Genomic DNA, 13836 nt, shown 5'->3' on the forward strand with positions numbered 1-13836 from the left:
TGCAAACACAGTTTGGTGGGCGCTCCTATTTTTTTTTGTACCATTGATGAAAATATTTTCTCCATCTGAGCCTCGTGACGGGGCCAGGCAGACAGCCGTCTGGCCTGAGGTCCACAGCTTTGCACTTTGTGCTTTGTTGACAGGAAGGCGGGCTTCCTGTGAGGCCGTGGATTAATTCATCCCTGGCTTCTCCCCCTGCCTCCTCATGGCCAGTGGGGAACCATGACTTTCAGACAAGAACTCTTATTGCCAAACAGGGTCTAAGGGTGACTTGAGAAAGTATCTTTTCTATTGCCTTCTTTAAAATTAGTGTATTAGCTTCCTAGGGTTGACACAACAAACTACTGCAAACTGGACAGCTTAAAGCAACACAAATTTATTTTCTCACAGTTCCAAAGGGTACAAGTCCTAAATCAAGGTGTCGGCAGGGTTGGTTCCTTCGGGAAGCTCTGAGGGAGAATCTGTTCCCTGCATCTCCCCCAGCTTCTGGTGGTTGTAGGCAATCCTTGGCCTCCTTGGTTTGTAGACACATCTCTCAAGTCTCCCTCTGTTGTTACAAAATTCTCCCGGCGTGTGAGCGTCTAAACTTCTCTCTATAAGGACCCAGTCATTGGATTGAAGACCCATCCTAATCCCGTATGACCTCATTTCAACTTGATGACCTCTGCGAAGACCTTATTTCCAGGTAAGGTCACACTCACAGGTTCTGGATTGATGTGAAATTGGGGGTGGGGGAGGGACACTAAACCCAGTCCAATTAGCTGTACTACATATAATTCAGTCTTCAAAGCAGCCAACATTTATGGGGCCCCTGCTGCATTACAGATGGTTGAGAGCAGAGGTAAAGATGGCCTCTGGTGCTTAAAACAATGCCTACCACATGGTAGGTCCTCAAAAAATATTTGTTCACGTATTCAGATTCCTGGATAGAACCTGAGCGGGCATAGGTGAGTTAACCACAGCATGGGGTCTGGAGCCAGGCTCCCCATGTCTGTCACTAGCTCTGTGACACTGGGCTCATATGGCAAACTTTGCTGGGCCTCAGTTTGCTCATCTCTAAAATGGAACAATCATGGCACCTGCCTCATAGGGTCGTTTTGTGGAGGAAATGAGTTAAGTTATGTAAGGCAGGAGAAGAGTCCGTGGCACATATTGGTGCTTGGTAGGTGTTAGCTCTTACTGTCCCCTATAACGTTGGCTCTGCTGCCCTGCTGTTGCCCGTGTCCCTCTCCCCTGGATGGAGGGTCATGCTTATTTCCTCAGCTTATGTTCCAGCAGCACCTTGTGTGTCTGTGCCCTGACCCCCATCCTTCTCCAAGCTGGTCTGTAGAACTTGGCTTACATATGTAGGTTTAAAAATGATATGCTAATCAGCAGAAAATCGAAACATTGGGATAAATGAAAATGCCAGGGACTTAGTAATCAAGTACATTGCAAGCAATTAGACAACTGGCATGACGAGATAGGCTAGAGGAATGAATTGCTCACGCTTTAAGGTGAAGGACAGATGCATTTTGTTGGCATCTCTTCCAGCTCTTCCAACAGTCTGAAAAATAATTACATCTTTAATTCATTACGAGAACCCAGTGAATAATCTTGCTAATGCAACAGTGGTTTGGTTCTTGTCGGCCGCACATTTAGGGAAGGCCAATGCTGTGGCACCTGTGATGAAAAACTACGTTTCTTGAAAAGTCTCAGCTTAAGAAGTTACTTGCGTCCGTCTCCTGGCTGGGTGAGTGCATTCAGGACGTCCAAACCGGGGTCTGAGCACCTGGGCAGTCACGACCTGCAGGTGTCCTGGCGGGAGAAGGGGGACCCAGGAGAGTAAGAGAGGAGGGGTCCTGGCAGCAAAGCTCAGATCGCTCACTTAAATTATCTGCCAGGCTGGCTCAGAAGTACGTTGACTACATTGTAAATATATTTACATAGTTGAATTGACTTATAATATGTTAGCTTTGCACCCTGAATTCTCCCTTCCTGCTTCTCCCCTTCTCTGCCAGCAATTTAATTCTGAGTCAAGTGAATGGTATTGCTGAGAGTTATAGGCAGTGGCTTAGCTAGAAATCAAAGATGAATCAGTATTCACCACTGGAAGGTCAGAGGCTCTCGGGCTTGCGGCTGTTTCTAAAAAAGGCCCCACCGAGGAATGCATTGAGCTGTCAGTTGAGACACCTAGTTTGATTTCTGTGCTCAGTGTTGGCTTTTGCCAGAATCCATCCATCCTGTTACCTTTCAGGACCCTCTCGGCCATCCTGCCGCCTTTGGGGTTTTGCTGTAACGTAAAGGAAGATGAGACCAGGCTGGTACATAGAGCTACAGGGGATCATAATGAGGTCTGAGGTCGGGTGGCCACCACCGAGCTAGGGCAGAAAGAACTTTCCGAAGGAGACTTCTATTAGCAAGGGAAAGTGTCTTCCTCACTGTGCAATTCCCTTCCACTTTTATCCACCCCACCCCAGAGGAGTTCAGATTCAGGGTTGAGGACCTCATTAGGGAGATAGCCTCTCCTATAACCTTCATCATTAACTCGGCGATGTTTGCTTTGGGAGGTCCCATCCTGTCTTTTCCTTGTAGCTCTAGGCATCATGGGACAGGCAGTTTTACACCTTTGTCCCTGGATAAGTAGGTCAAACAGACATAAAAATCGTGTGATGCCCGCCTGCCAACTGGAGCAAGGTGAAGCCTTACACGGTAGCGCGGGTTTTAACCTCATGGCCCTGTGTAATAGACGGGGACATGCAAGAACACGCTGATCTCGATGGCAGCTAATCTTAGAGAAAAGGAACTGAAATATTAACCAGTGAGGCCTTGCTGCCAGCTTGCTTCACAACTGCAAGTTCAAAATAGCCTGTCCAGTGGCTGTCATTCTTTCCCCTTTTAAACCTCCCAGCGACTGTCATTCAGCAATGAATCTCTACAGGGCCTTACAGCCTGGTGGTGAATAAAGACCAGAAACCCAGCATTTAGAATGCAGAAAGGTGACGTGCTGTCAGAGCAGGAACTCCTAGCATCTGTCCCATCGTTGGTAACCTGAGAGTTGACGTCCTGGGGGTGGAGTTAGCATGTATTCCATATACATCGGTTGTCGTCAAGAGTGAGAAAGGTCCGTGCTGGGCTTCTCACAGACCTTGGGGGCGATACAGCGCCCGCCGTGTGAAAATCATGTTAAGGATCGTGCTGTGGGACTGTCGGAAAAGAAAGAACATTTCTTCAGAGGGAAACCAAGAGGTACTCAATAAAGTGTATCTGTTAGGACCCGAGTGCTGAGACTTTAAAGATGAGTAGGAATTAGACAGATGAAGGGGGAGGAAAGAGCGTTGTCGGCAGAGGTAAAAGCACGAGTAAAGAGCCAGAGCGTAAAGGTACCCATTCACTCAACAAATATTCACAGAGGCTCTCCAGGTACTGTCCTAGGTGCTGGGAATATATCTGTGAGCCAAACAGTGAAAAGCCCTGGCTCTCCTGGGGCTGGCTTGCATTCTAGTGCTTGAGTATGGCTGGGACAGGGAGCGTGAGACCTGACTGATGGACGAGCAGCTGGTGAAGGGCCTGGTGTGCATGCTCGAGTGTTTGGACTCGATCCTGAAGGCAGGGGACTTCTGAAGTCACTGACTGGCGTTGGAGATGAATTGCTCCCGCTTACTGGGGGTGGCCCATACTGGTGGCTGGAGGGCAGGGGACAGGCATATGCCAGGCACCTCAGGGTGGCGTGGCTCAGGGTTGTGGCAACGGGGAGAAGAGTCCCGTCCAGGAGGCCCCGAGATGCCTCTGTGTGCATCTTGTTATGTGCGGTCCTTCCTTGAGCGTGAATGTGCACATATCCACAAGGAGAATGTGAAGCGGAAACGGGAAATTGCCAAGGATCATACCAAGTACAGCTGCCAGGAATCTGCTTTCTTTTTTAAAAAAAGATCAAGAGTGTGAGTAGACGTGTGGATGAATTAATGAACGAGTAAACAAAACACACCAATGTCACTATTTGCTGTCATACTCGCTTGTCGTTTAAAAAGGGCCTGCGTGTTGGCTATCTCAGTGTTCCCACTTCACAACCTCCTCAAGGATAACTCGGCTGTCTAACGGACGGTTTAGCAGAAGGCAGCATGGAGGCTGCCCTGAACTGCTTTGTCTAAGTCGTACTTCAGCATTTTTCCAGTTCTCACCTCCCACCCCTATCCCTCTACCCACAAAGGCCACAGCAAATGACTTTTAAAACCTATGTCCACCTCCAAGCCTTTAAATTATGAATGGAGCAAAGGTAGTTTTTACTCCGGTCACACAGCAATTTAGAGAGTTGCCACGGAATACATCATATATTTTAAATTCCTTATAAATGAAGGAGAGACACGCTTCACATTGCAATGTTAACGTCGCTCCAGGACTCTCGTGGCAGCGTTTCCAGTGCTAACGTCCCCTGATTCTAATACATGTAATTTATGCAATGGCAAGTGGCTTTGGTTTCCGTCTGGCTGTGTCTTAATTTGAGTTGATTTTCCCGTTAACAGGCTGCTGTAATGTCTGGCTCTGTGTTTCCAGCTTTGCTTTACAATGTATTTTCAGACTTTAATTAGGACCCCTGTTGGTGAACTGGCCTGAGCCTGCCCAGATAGATTTGGAGAAAAACAAAAGAAGCTTTCCAAATAGCAAGAACATTTTATTACTTATTAATTAGTCCCTGCCAAATGGAGACAGAGGTGGGAGAGGGGAAAAGGTGACATGAGGTCAGTTCATTGGGCTGAGTGGGGTGGTGTTGGTTCTTTTCATTTTTTGAGGGGCGTACAGTCGGGGTTCTCCAAAGACTTAGAAATAAAGGAAGTAAGATTGTTTCTGAGAACTAAACTATGAACTTTATCGCACAGCGGGGAAGGAATTGAGCCGTGAAAACATCAGCTTAAGTGGTTATGTGGAAAGTGGACTAACGTGTTTTTTCCAATCAAACGACACGGGTCTCTCTCTTTCCAGTATTGTTCATCCACCAGATTTTGTTGGAGCAGCTCCATCCCAGCAAGGCGCCCTGCGTGGGGCTTGCCTTGCAAGTCTCAGCCTCGTCCTCATAGAACCTACAGTCTGGGAACCTACAGTCTGGGAAAGAACTGGAAGCCACATCTTGCTGTAGAAAGGTGCTATAGCGGTTTGTTCCCAAGGGGATGGCGTTAGCATGGCCAAGAAGAGACCACACTCAGGACGGTTGTGAAAAGCAGGCAAGCCGGCTTAGCATTCAGGCAGTGTTTGTACTTGGGGCACTGCCCAGGTATATTAGCTTGGGAGGCTGTAACAAATAGAATAGAGTGGTGGCTGAAGCAGTATACATTTGTTTCTCACAGTTTTGGAGGCTGGGAAGTCCAAGGTCAGGGTGAAGGCAGGGTTAGGCTTGGCTGATGGTCCGCTTCCTGGCTGGCAGATGTCTGACCTCTCTGTGTCCTCACCAGAGAGAGAGCTCTGGTCTCCTCTTCTTAGGAGGACGCTAAGCCCATCATGGGGGCTCTACCCACATGACTTCATCTAATCCTAATCACCCCAAAGGCCCCACCTTTGGAAGTGAGGGTTTCAATATATATATTTTGGGGGGCACAAACATTTAGCCCGTAGCACCAGGGGAGAAGAAATGGTGGTCCACAGCCTTTGAGCGTCCCAGACTTACTGGCGAAGCTCCATCCCCAGTGGACAAAAGTCTCCAGCTTACTGAAGGGCTTTCTCTTTGATCCATGTGAATTCCCTTAGCATGGATGAACTCCACACTCACCAGGGCAAGCTTCAGATGCTGATTTCCTGTGTAACTTGTAAGAAGGAAGGAAGCGTGTTGACCACAGCAACACCCTGGTCCCTGGAAGTCAGCTGGGAAGTGGACATTCTGCTGTCTCTCGGGCTCACGTGATTGCGTGGCAGGGAGTCAGGCTCGGGGGCTGACACCACCAAGAGTGACCTCCTCAGCCCAAGGCCAGTGAGCGTGGGGCAGGGACCAGGCATCAGCAGCCCCGCCAGAGTCGTGCGGGAGGGCAGGTGGAGAAGGGGTGGAGGCACTCCAGGAAAACAAGAGGACGGCTGTGGCAAGCGCTCTCATGTTGTCAGATGAATGTCCACGTTCAGAAAATGAAAAGGCTGCGAGGAAGTTTCACAGGCTCCATAAGTCAAAGTCAAGATTCATCCTTCTGGGGGATAAGGAAAGACTTGGTGAGGTTTTGAAGGGTAGGTAGGAATTTGGACGGGCGAGGAGAGGGGTGAAGCACTGCGGCCCGGCTGAGGAGCGGCAGAGTTGAGGTCTTGAGCTGGAGAGTTGTGTGGGGCGTGTGAGGGAAGGAGGGACGTGTTCCAGGAACAAGCATCCTGCTGGGCTGAACTTCGGGGCTCTGTAGGGCGATGTATTAGTTTCCTGGCACTGCTGTAACAGGATCACAATCTGAGTGGCTTAAAACAGCAGACATGTATTCTCCCACAGTTCTGGAGGCTAGAAGTTAAAAGAAATCAAGGTGTTGGCAGAGCCACGCTCCCTCTGAAGCTCTAGGGGTAGTTCCTTCCTTGCCTCTTCCACTTCTGGTAGCCCCAGGCCTTCCTTAGCCTGCGACAGTATGACTCCAATCCTTGCCTGTTGTCACATGGCCACGTTCTCTGTGTCTCTGTGTCTGCATAAGACATTCTCCTCTCTGTCTTGTCTTATAAGGACACTGGCTATATTGCATTAAGGATTCACCCTACACCAGTATCACTGCATCTTAACTAATTACACCTGCAATGACTCCATTTCTAAATAAGGTCACATTCTGAGGTATGGGGTTTGGGACTTCAGCATATCCTTCTGGGGGACACAGTTCAACCCATAGCAAGCAGCAGTGGCTCAGAAGGCTGAAGAGGGAGGAAGAGCCAGAGCATGGCGGGTCATGGCGGCCAAACAGAAGGAAGTCACTGGAAACCTGGGCTCGGGATGGCGTGACCCACCAGTGTGCTGGCGTGGGTTGGAGAGAGTGAGCCTGGCGTCTCCGCGGAAGGTCACTGAAGTGATTCAGGTGAGGGACAATGACCACTTTGCTCCTGCTGGCAGCACTGGGAAAGGGAGGAGCTAAAGGAGAGAGACAGGAACTGGCAGAGATACTCAAAAAGATACTCTAGCCAAGCTGACCAGGAAGGGGGTGGACACAGGCTCCTGGAGGGAGGACGCTGAGCTTGGTTCCATGCATGTTGAGGCCAAGATGCCCGACATACATGTGGCAGTGAATATGATGCCCGTGTGGTACCAACCGCAGCCAAGTGCCACTCACCCCTGGGATTCCATCCATTCCTGCCCTGCTCACTGCTCCCCTACATACCTGGGATGGTCTCTTTCTCCCCACTTAGCTAGTGATGACAGTAATCGCCATGAGTTTTTAAAAACCTACTCTGTACCTGGAGCTTTGCTCAGCGCCTCTGGTACATCCCATTGAATCCCTGGCGTAACCTGGTGCAGTAGAAATGGTTAGGCCCATTTTGCAGATGAAGATACTGAGACTTAGCTGTCTAGTCTCACACTAGAGGGAGTTGGGGCCAGATGTGAACCCAAGCTTGTTTGTCCATGCTCTTATGCTGTCCACCCCCCTGCCTCCCATAGCACTTTCTTTGTATTTCTTGGGTGGGGCTCGTCTTATTTTGTCTTGTTATTCACATTTGTCTTGACACTTCTGCCCAAGAGTGGCTTCCTCCCTGTAGCTCCCTCTGCTCTGGTTGGTTGAACTAAACCTTAGCTCATAGATGAAGGGTTTGAGGTGAAAGATGGTATGCGTGTGTATCTGCTGGGAGGCAGAAAGAGGTGTGAGGGGAGGAAGCTCCAGTTGCGTTTCAGCGTCTGCGTAACCAGCTGCTGGAGAAGTGGTGTCTTGGTGCCTGTCGAGAAAGAACCCGGCTGAGCAAGCCGGCGTCCCTGAGCTAGGCTTGTTCCACCAGAGGGGAAGAACTGTGTCACCACTAGCGTGCAGGACTGCAGCTACTGACCATGGAGAAACAGCCTTCCAGGGGCCTGGAACCCCACGGGCATTGGTAGGAACCAGCAGACACACTCATGCTCTCGTGAAGCTCCATTCTAGATGAGGGAGCCAGTCAGCCAGCAAGGAGACAATCCATGAACAAAACGAGGTCGGAGATAGTAAGGGCTACGGATGAATCAGAATCAGGATGTGGTAGAGAGTAGTCAGGTCAGGAAAGGCCTTCTTGAGGAGGTGAAATAAGAGCTGAGACCCAGTGGACAAGAAAGGGCCAGCCATGTGGAGACTAGAGCTTTCCAGACGGGGGACATATGAATAAAAAGGGCCCCAGGCCGGAACGAGCTTGTGGTGTTCTAGGAAGAGTAATTCTGGACAATGTAGCTGGAAGGAGAGGAGGGAAGAGTGGAGAAAAGATGTCGTATGGGGTCCGATCACCTGGGTCAGTGAGTTCCCACCTTTCCCGTGTGGTGTCACACAAGGAAACTAATGATATTTGTGCCTCACTTCCAAGGAACCCCACCGAAGCTACTGGGGCTTCAACCAGGATGCCTGGTGCCGCACCCCAAGGGCCCTGCCCATATTATGCTCTAAGGGGACGTCTTTCCTTGGGACTGTGCAGGACACAGACAGAGCCAGGGTAAGATGGCCCTAGAGTGCCCACTTGTGTGGGGCCCTACCTGGCTGCCCCTGGGGCTGGGAAGAACCCGATCTTGGTAAACCTATGATCCTTTTGGCCCTATCGTGTGCTCCAGCTCCTGGGCTGGGAAGCTCTGATGGAGAGCCTGGCGACCGTGATAAGGACTTTGGGTTTATTTAGATGGCAGTGAGAACCCTTTAGAGGGTTTCCAGCCAGGAATTCATGCTAGCTGTTAACAGTTTTAAGATTACTTTGGATGCCCCATGGAAAGGGGGGTAGGAGGGTTTGGGAGCTGGAATTGGAAGTGGGAACAGGGTTGCCACATACAGCTGGGCAGACTGTACACCCCAGATCACAGTGTGCATGGTAGTTCAATGCTCTACTTTTGCCATCTTGAAATGTTTGGTAATTTTTGAACAAGGGACCTCATGTTTTCATTTTGCTCTGGGCTCTGCAAATTGTGCACTTGCTCCAACCAGCTTGGGTCAGCCCATACGGAACTACCACCGGCATGAATCTGGGGCAGTAGATGCTTGTGACTCAATTTATGTAAGGTGCTTGGAGAACTGCCTGGATTATAGAAGTGCTTTATCAGCATTAGCTGTGAGAATCAGAAGAATTGTTACGAGGAAGAGTTCGGAGTGTGAGCGAGGAGGTCCTTGTGCTTCAATTTCAGGAGGAAGAGAACAGAAGAGACTGGATAGAGATGAATGTTTTCTTGGGAGCAAAAGTGTGCGCGCCGAGGTGGAACTCGGTTTGGAATCCTGAGGGTAACAGTGGCCAGTTACCTGCAACATCCTGGGCCCTGGAGTTTGGCGACCCCCACCCCCATGTGGCCCCGTATGTCTGGCAGGTGGGGATGCTTTGACAGAATCCTGTGTGTGGGAAGTTACCCCAGGTGCTCAGTGATCGAGGGGAGGAAGGTTGCAAGTTCTTTTTCAGTCCCGGGGGACTGAGGGACAGAAGGAAGTGCTGGCAGGGGTGGGAAGCCAAAGCTGTGAGCCCCAGAGTCCCTGAAGCCCGAAAGGGGCTTGGCCCAGTATGTGTGAGCCCAACAGTGCACACTGGAGCACACCTTCCCTGTCGTCATTGTGTCAGATGGAGACATCGCACAGCCTGCTTTCAAGAGTGTGGCATCTGGGCCGGTGTGATAAGACGGGCAGTGCTGGGATCTCACAGTGTAATGTCACTGTTCCCAGCGCTGTCCCTTATTTGCCATCTATCACCTTGAAAATGGTATGAGGGAGTTACCCTTGTTCTAGGACTGAGGCCCAGGTTTGTTTGGCAAGACGCGTTATGTTGCACACAAGCACAGAGGATGGTGGCATCAGCCACTCAGCACACACTGGGCAGTGCTTACTTCTTGCTGGTCTGCGGACTTAATGGTGAGCCACGTACTGTCTACTGAGAGAGACAGACATTGTTCTGGGTGTGTATTGCTGAGTAACAAACTAACCCCAAGTTAGTAGCTTAAAACAACAACTGTTTTATTACATCTCACCATTTTGTGGGTGAGGAACTCAGCGTTTCTTGGTTGGGCAATTCTTTTCCACATTGTGTTGACTAAGGTCACTCCCTGAAATCCCCCAAGCACATGGTAGACGTCCTAGATGGCCTCCCTCACATGTGTGACATCGAGATGGGGATGGCCTCAGCTGGGGCCATTGGCTGGAGCCCCTGCTGACGGCCTCTCCAGCATGGTGGTCTCAGGGTTCTCCAATGTCTTACATGGCAGCTCACAGAGTATTTCAAGGGAGGAGGTGGAAGCTGCCAGTCTTATAGGGCCAGAGCGCAGAAACTGACACTGTGTCATCACTTCCACATTATTCTAGTGGTCAAAGACAGCTGGGACTTGTCAATCAAGATAAGGGAGAGTGGTGGGAGGGAGGCCTTCCCAGTGCTGGGAGCAGCAGGTGCCTAGGCACAGAGGTATGGGGTACTATGGGGTGGTGGGAGCATGGGGTGCGGAAGAATGGGGAAGCAGATGAGCCCGAGGAAGCAGGCAGAGAGAGAGAGACCATGTTTTTCACTAAGGATTGGTGTGATCAGATTTGCATAGTAGAAAGACCTTTGCATGAGTGTGGAGGATGGGGTGAGGTGGTAGGAAGACCAACCTCTAGTAATCATTTTGACTCTAAACTCCTAAGGGCCTCTATAGAGGCAGTGACAGTGGGCGGCAGAGAGGGGACAGGTCTGGGAGCCACTTAGGAGGCAGCATCAATAGAACTTGGTGACCAGTTTGACGTGAGGAGTGAGCAAGTGTGAAGGGGATGGTGACTATAGTTAACATTGTATATTTGAAAGTTGCTAAGAGTAGATCTTAAAAGTTCTCATCACAAGAAAACATTTTGTATGTGAGGTGATAGATGTTAACTTATTCTGGTGATCATTTCACAATATAGATACACATATATCAAATAGGTTGTACGCCTTAAACTAATACAATGTTATAGCGATTATATCTCAATAAAACTTGAAAACAAGAATAAAAACATTCTTCCACATGGCCAGAATCAAGAAAATGAATAGTAATTTCTTTATACCTTCTTACATCCCGTCAATATTAAATTTCCCTAATTAGCCCCCAAATGTGGTGTTAACTTGTTTGAACTGGGATCCAATCGAGGATCGTGTATTACATTTGGTTCCGTCTCTGTAGTCTCTTTTCATGTACAATATCCCCCGCTTCGTCCGATTTTTCCCTCAGATGTTGACTTTTTGAGGAGAGCAGACCAGTGTCTTGTAGATTGTCTAGAGACTGGTTTGTGAAATTATTTGCTTGTAGTGTCATTTAATTTGTTCTTCTATTAGCTGTATTTCCTGTAACCTGGAAATTAGGTCCAGGGGTCTGATTAGATTCAGGTTAAATGTTTTTGGCAAGAATCCTTGATGTTACGAGCTTCCTGTTGCGTTGCTATCAGGAGACCCACAGTTTAGGTTTCCCCATTATTAGTGATGTTACCTTTAATCACGTTCCTTGAGGGTAGGAAAATGGCCAGACTCTTTTAATATTCCTCCGTAGTGTCTGAAAAAGGGCCAGGGTTATAGTCAGTTCTTGTTAACTGGCAGAAATGTTCTATAAAGTGACCATGAACCCTGAATTAGGGAATCCTGAACCATCGCTTCCAGGGGAAACACAGGCGTAGTTTCTTGGGTGCCTCTGGCCACACCATTTCGTCCACTTACCTGTCCCGAACCTTGTTTTATGTGTGTTTCTGTGTAAAGACACCTTATTAAATATACATTTTGATTTGTTAACACTGAACTGACAGGCAACAGCACTATAACCAGGCCTGAATGAAGCTTGTCTAACACACATATTTTCTCCATAAGACACATCACAGCCTTCCTGAGTATAGCCATACTGGCCAGCATCTCAGCGCTATGCTCAGGGCCCGACTGAAACAGTGAAATCACCAACGCAAAGAGCAAAAATGCAAAAACCACGGCACTAAATAGACTGTGAAAAGGAGGACACTTGCTTACAGTAGGAGAGCCGAAACAAGAAGGTCAAACTCAAGGTCACCTTGCTCCACCTCAGCTGGGAATGTGCTCACTGGGTGACTCAAATTTTTCTCAGGTCTGCGTTATGTCTGTGTATAACCGCTTAACGGGTCACAAGTTGATTGATTTGGGGGTTACAGATAAACTTAGTGGGTGAACTTGAAATTTGGAATCTTTGGCTAAAGAGGATCCACTGAATATATTGGATAAAAATCAATTTGAACTACCTGTGTGACCTTGGCTCAGTCCCGTTACCTCCTGGGCTTCATTTTGCTTACCTGTTCTGCCACCCCAGTGATCCTTGAGCTTTTCCCCAGCACAGGAATTCCAGAAAGTGAGTGGGATTTGAATTTCCTCTTGGTTTGGCTCCCTGTGGCCGGAGAACTGTCAATCGCTTTTCCTCCCGTACAGGTTTGTGGATTTCCACGCGGCCGCCTCCACCTGCTCACCCTCCCGGGCCTCCCTGCTCACTGGCCGGCTCGGCCTTCGCAATGGTGTCACACACAACTTTGCAGTCACCTCGGTGGGGGGCCTTCCACTCAACGAGACCACCTTGGCTGAGGTGCTGCAGGAGGCTGGTTACGTCACCGGGATGATCGGTAACAGTGGCACCCCACAGCCTGTACCCCCATTTCCCATGGCACTGACTCTGTTGGCTGCTTTGTGTTTGCCTCGTCTGCTCGTGTCAGCTTTTTTATTTATTTCTTGCTGTATAAGTTAGAAATGCTTTTGGTTATAAGTAATTGAAAAGGCCTCACCGTGGAATAAACCACAGAGGAGCTGTTTTCCTCCCATCATAACAAGCTTAGAGGTAAGCGATTGCTTTCATTGGCTCAGCTGCTCAGAAAAAGCGTTTCTGTCTTTCTGCCCCACTATCCACACTGTGTTGGCTTTTGTCCCCATGCTTGTTGCTTCACCGCGGCAATCATCGCGGCTTCAGTACCATTCTCCATAATTTGGCTTCAAGGCAGGAAAGAGAAGGGAGGTGGTGCCAGTCCCATTTGTTGACTTTCATCCAGAAAGCAAATCTTTTCTCAGTCCCAGAAGTGCACTTAAATCTTATTGGCGGGAGCTAGGTCACACGGCTGCAAGGAAGGCTGGGGCACGGAGGTCAGGATTATAATGATTGACTTGGATTCAGGCACAGGTCTCCGGCCGCCTGAACAAAACCAAAGTTCTCTGAGCAAGATAAGTACGGACATGGGTATATAGGGCAGGCAGCCAGCAGCATCTGCCACTCTGTCCAACAGTTTCCTTTTCTTTTACAGTTTCCTAAGCATCTCATGCGTAGTGTAAATATGCCAGGCTCTGGGCTAAGTGTTTATTTGCATCAGGATGCGGCGGTGCCGCCATTGTCTAGGTGAGAAAACTGAGTTTCAGGCAGGTGAAGAGACTCGTTCCGTGTCGCCCGGCCTGGAACGATGGCGGGACGCAGGCGTGTCAGGCCCAGCCTTGTTCTTCCGTTTTGCTTCCCTGCCGGTCTCCCCTCCAGGGGCTGAGACCACCCAGCCGTCACAGCAGCAGCCTCAAGCTGCCTGTGCTTGTTATTCCAACGTCCCATGAACTGGCTCCAGGGGGGTTCCTGCCTCCTCCCACCATGCGTGAAGTGACCAGAGAGGGTGTGCTGATAAACAGCACTGCCGCAAGGGTCCCACTGTTTAGATCTTGGTACCACATTCATTTCTTTGCCTGTTTGCCTTGTGGGTGATTTCCCTGGGGTCTTTGCTTAGAGCAGAATTAGCAGGTCAG

The 13836-nt window shown here is 49.4% G+C and overlaps 1 protein-coding gene across 10 annotated transcripts in view; it reads left to right on the forward strand.

Moving 5' to 3' along the window:
* The window catches only part of ARSG (arylsulfatase G), a 96198-nt gene that overhangs the window by 37483 nt on the left and 44879 nt on the right, over positions 1-13836 (forward strand). For 6 of the 10 annotated variants that reach the window (XM_074319763.1, XM_019732854.2, XM_074319760.1 and 3 more), the window contains one exon: positions 12499-12686. In XM_074319763.1, coding sequence (XP_074175864.1) covers positions 12499-12686 — 188 coding nt within the window. Of the gene's footprint in view, positions 1-545; positions 686-5943; positions 6184-9277; positions 9437-11927; positions 12164-12498; positions 12687-13836 lie in introns of those variants that run through there. The other 4 variants (XM_019732859.2, XM_074319766.1, XM_074319761.1 and 1 more) reach the window with 4 other exon arrangements.

This window comes from Rhinolophus sinicus, linkage group LG15 (assembly GCF_036562045.2).
Source record: "Rhinolophus sinicus isolate RSC01 linkage group LG15, ASM3656204v1, whole genome shotgun sequence".
Classification (NCBI taxonomy): Eukaryota; Metazoa; Chordata; class Mammalia; order Chiroptera; family Rhinolophidae; genus Rhinolophus; species Rhinolophus sinicus.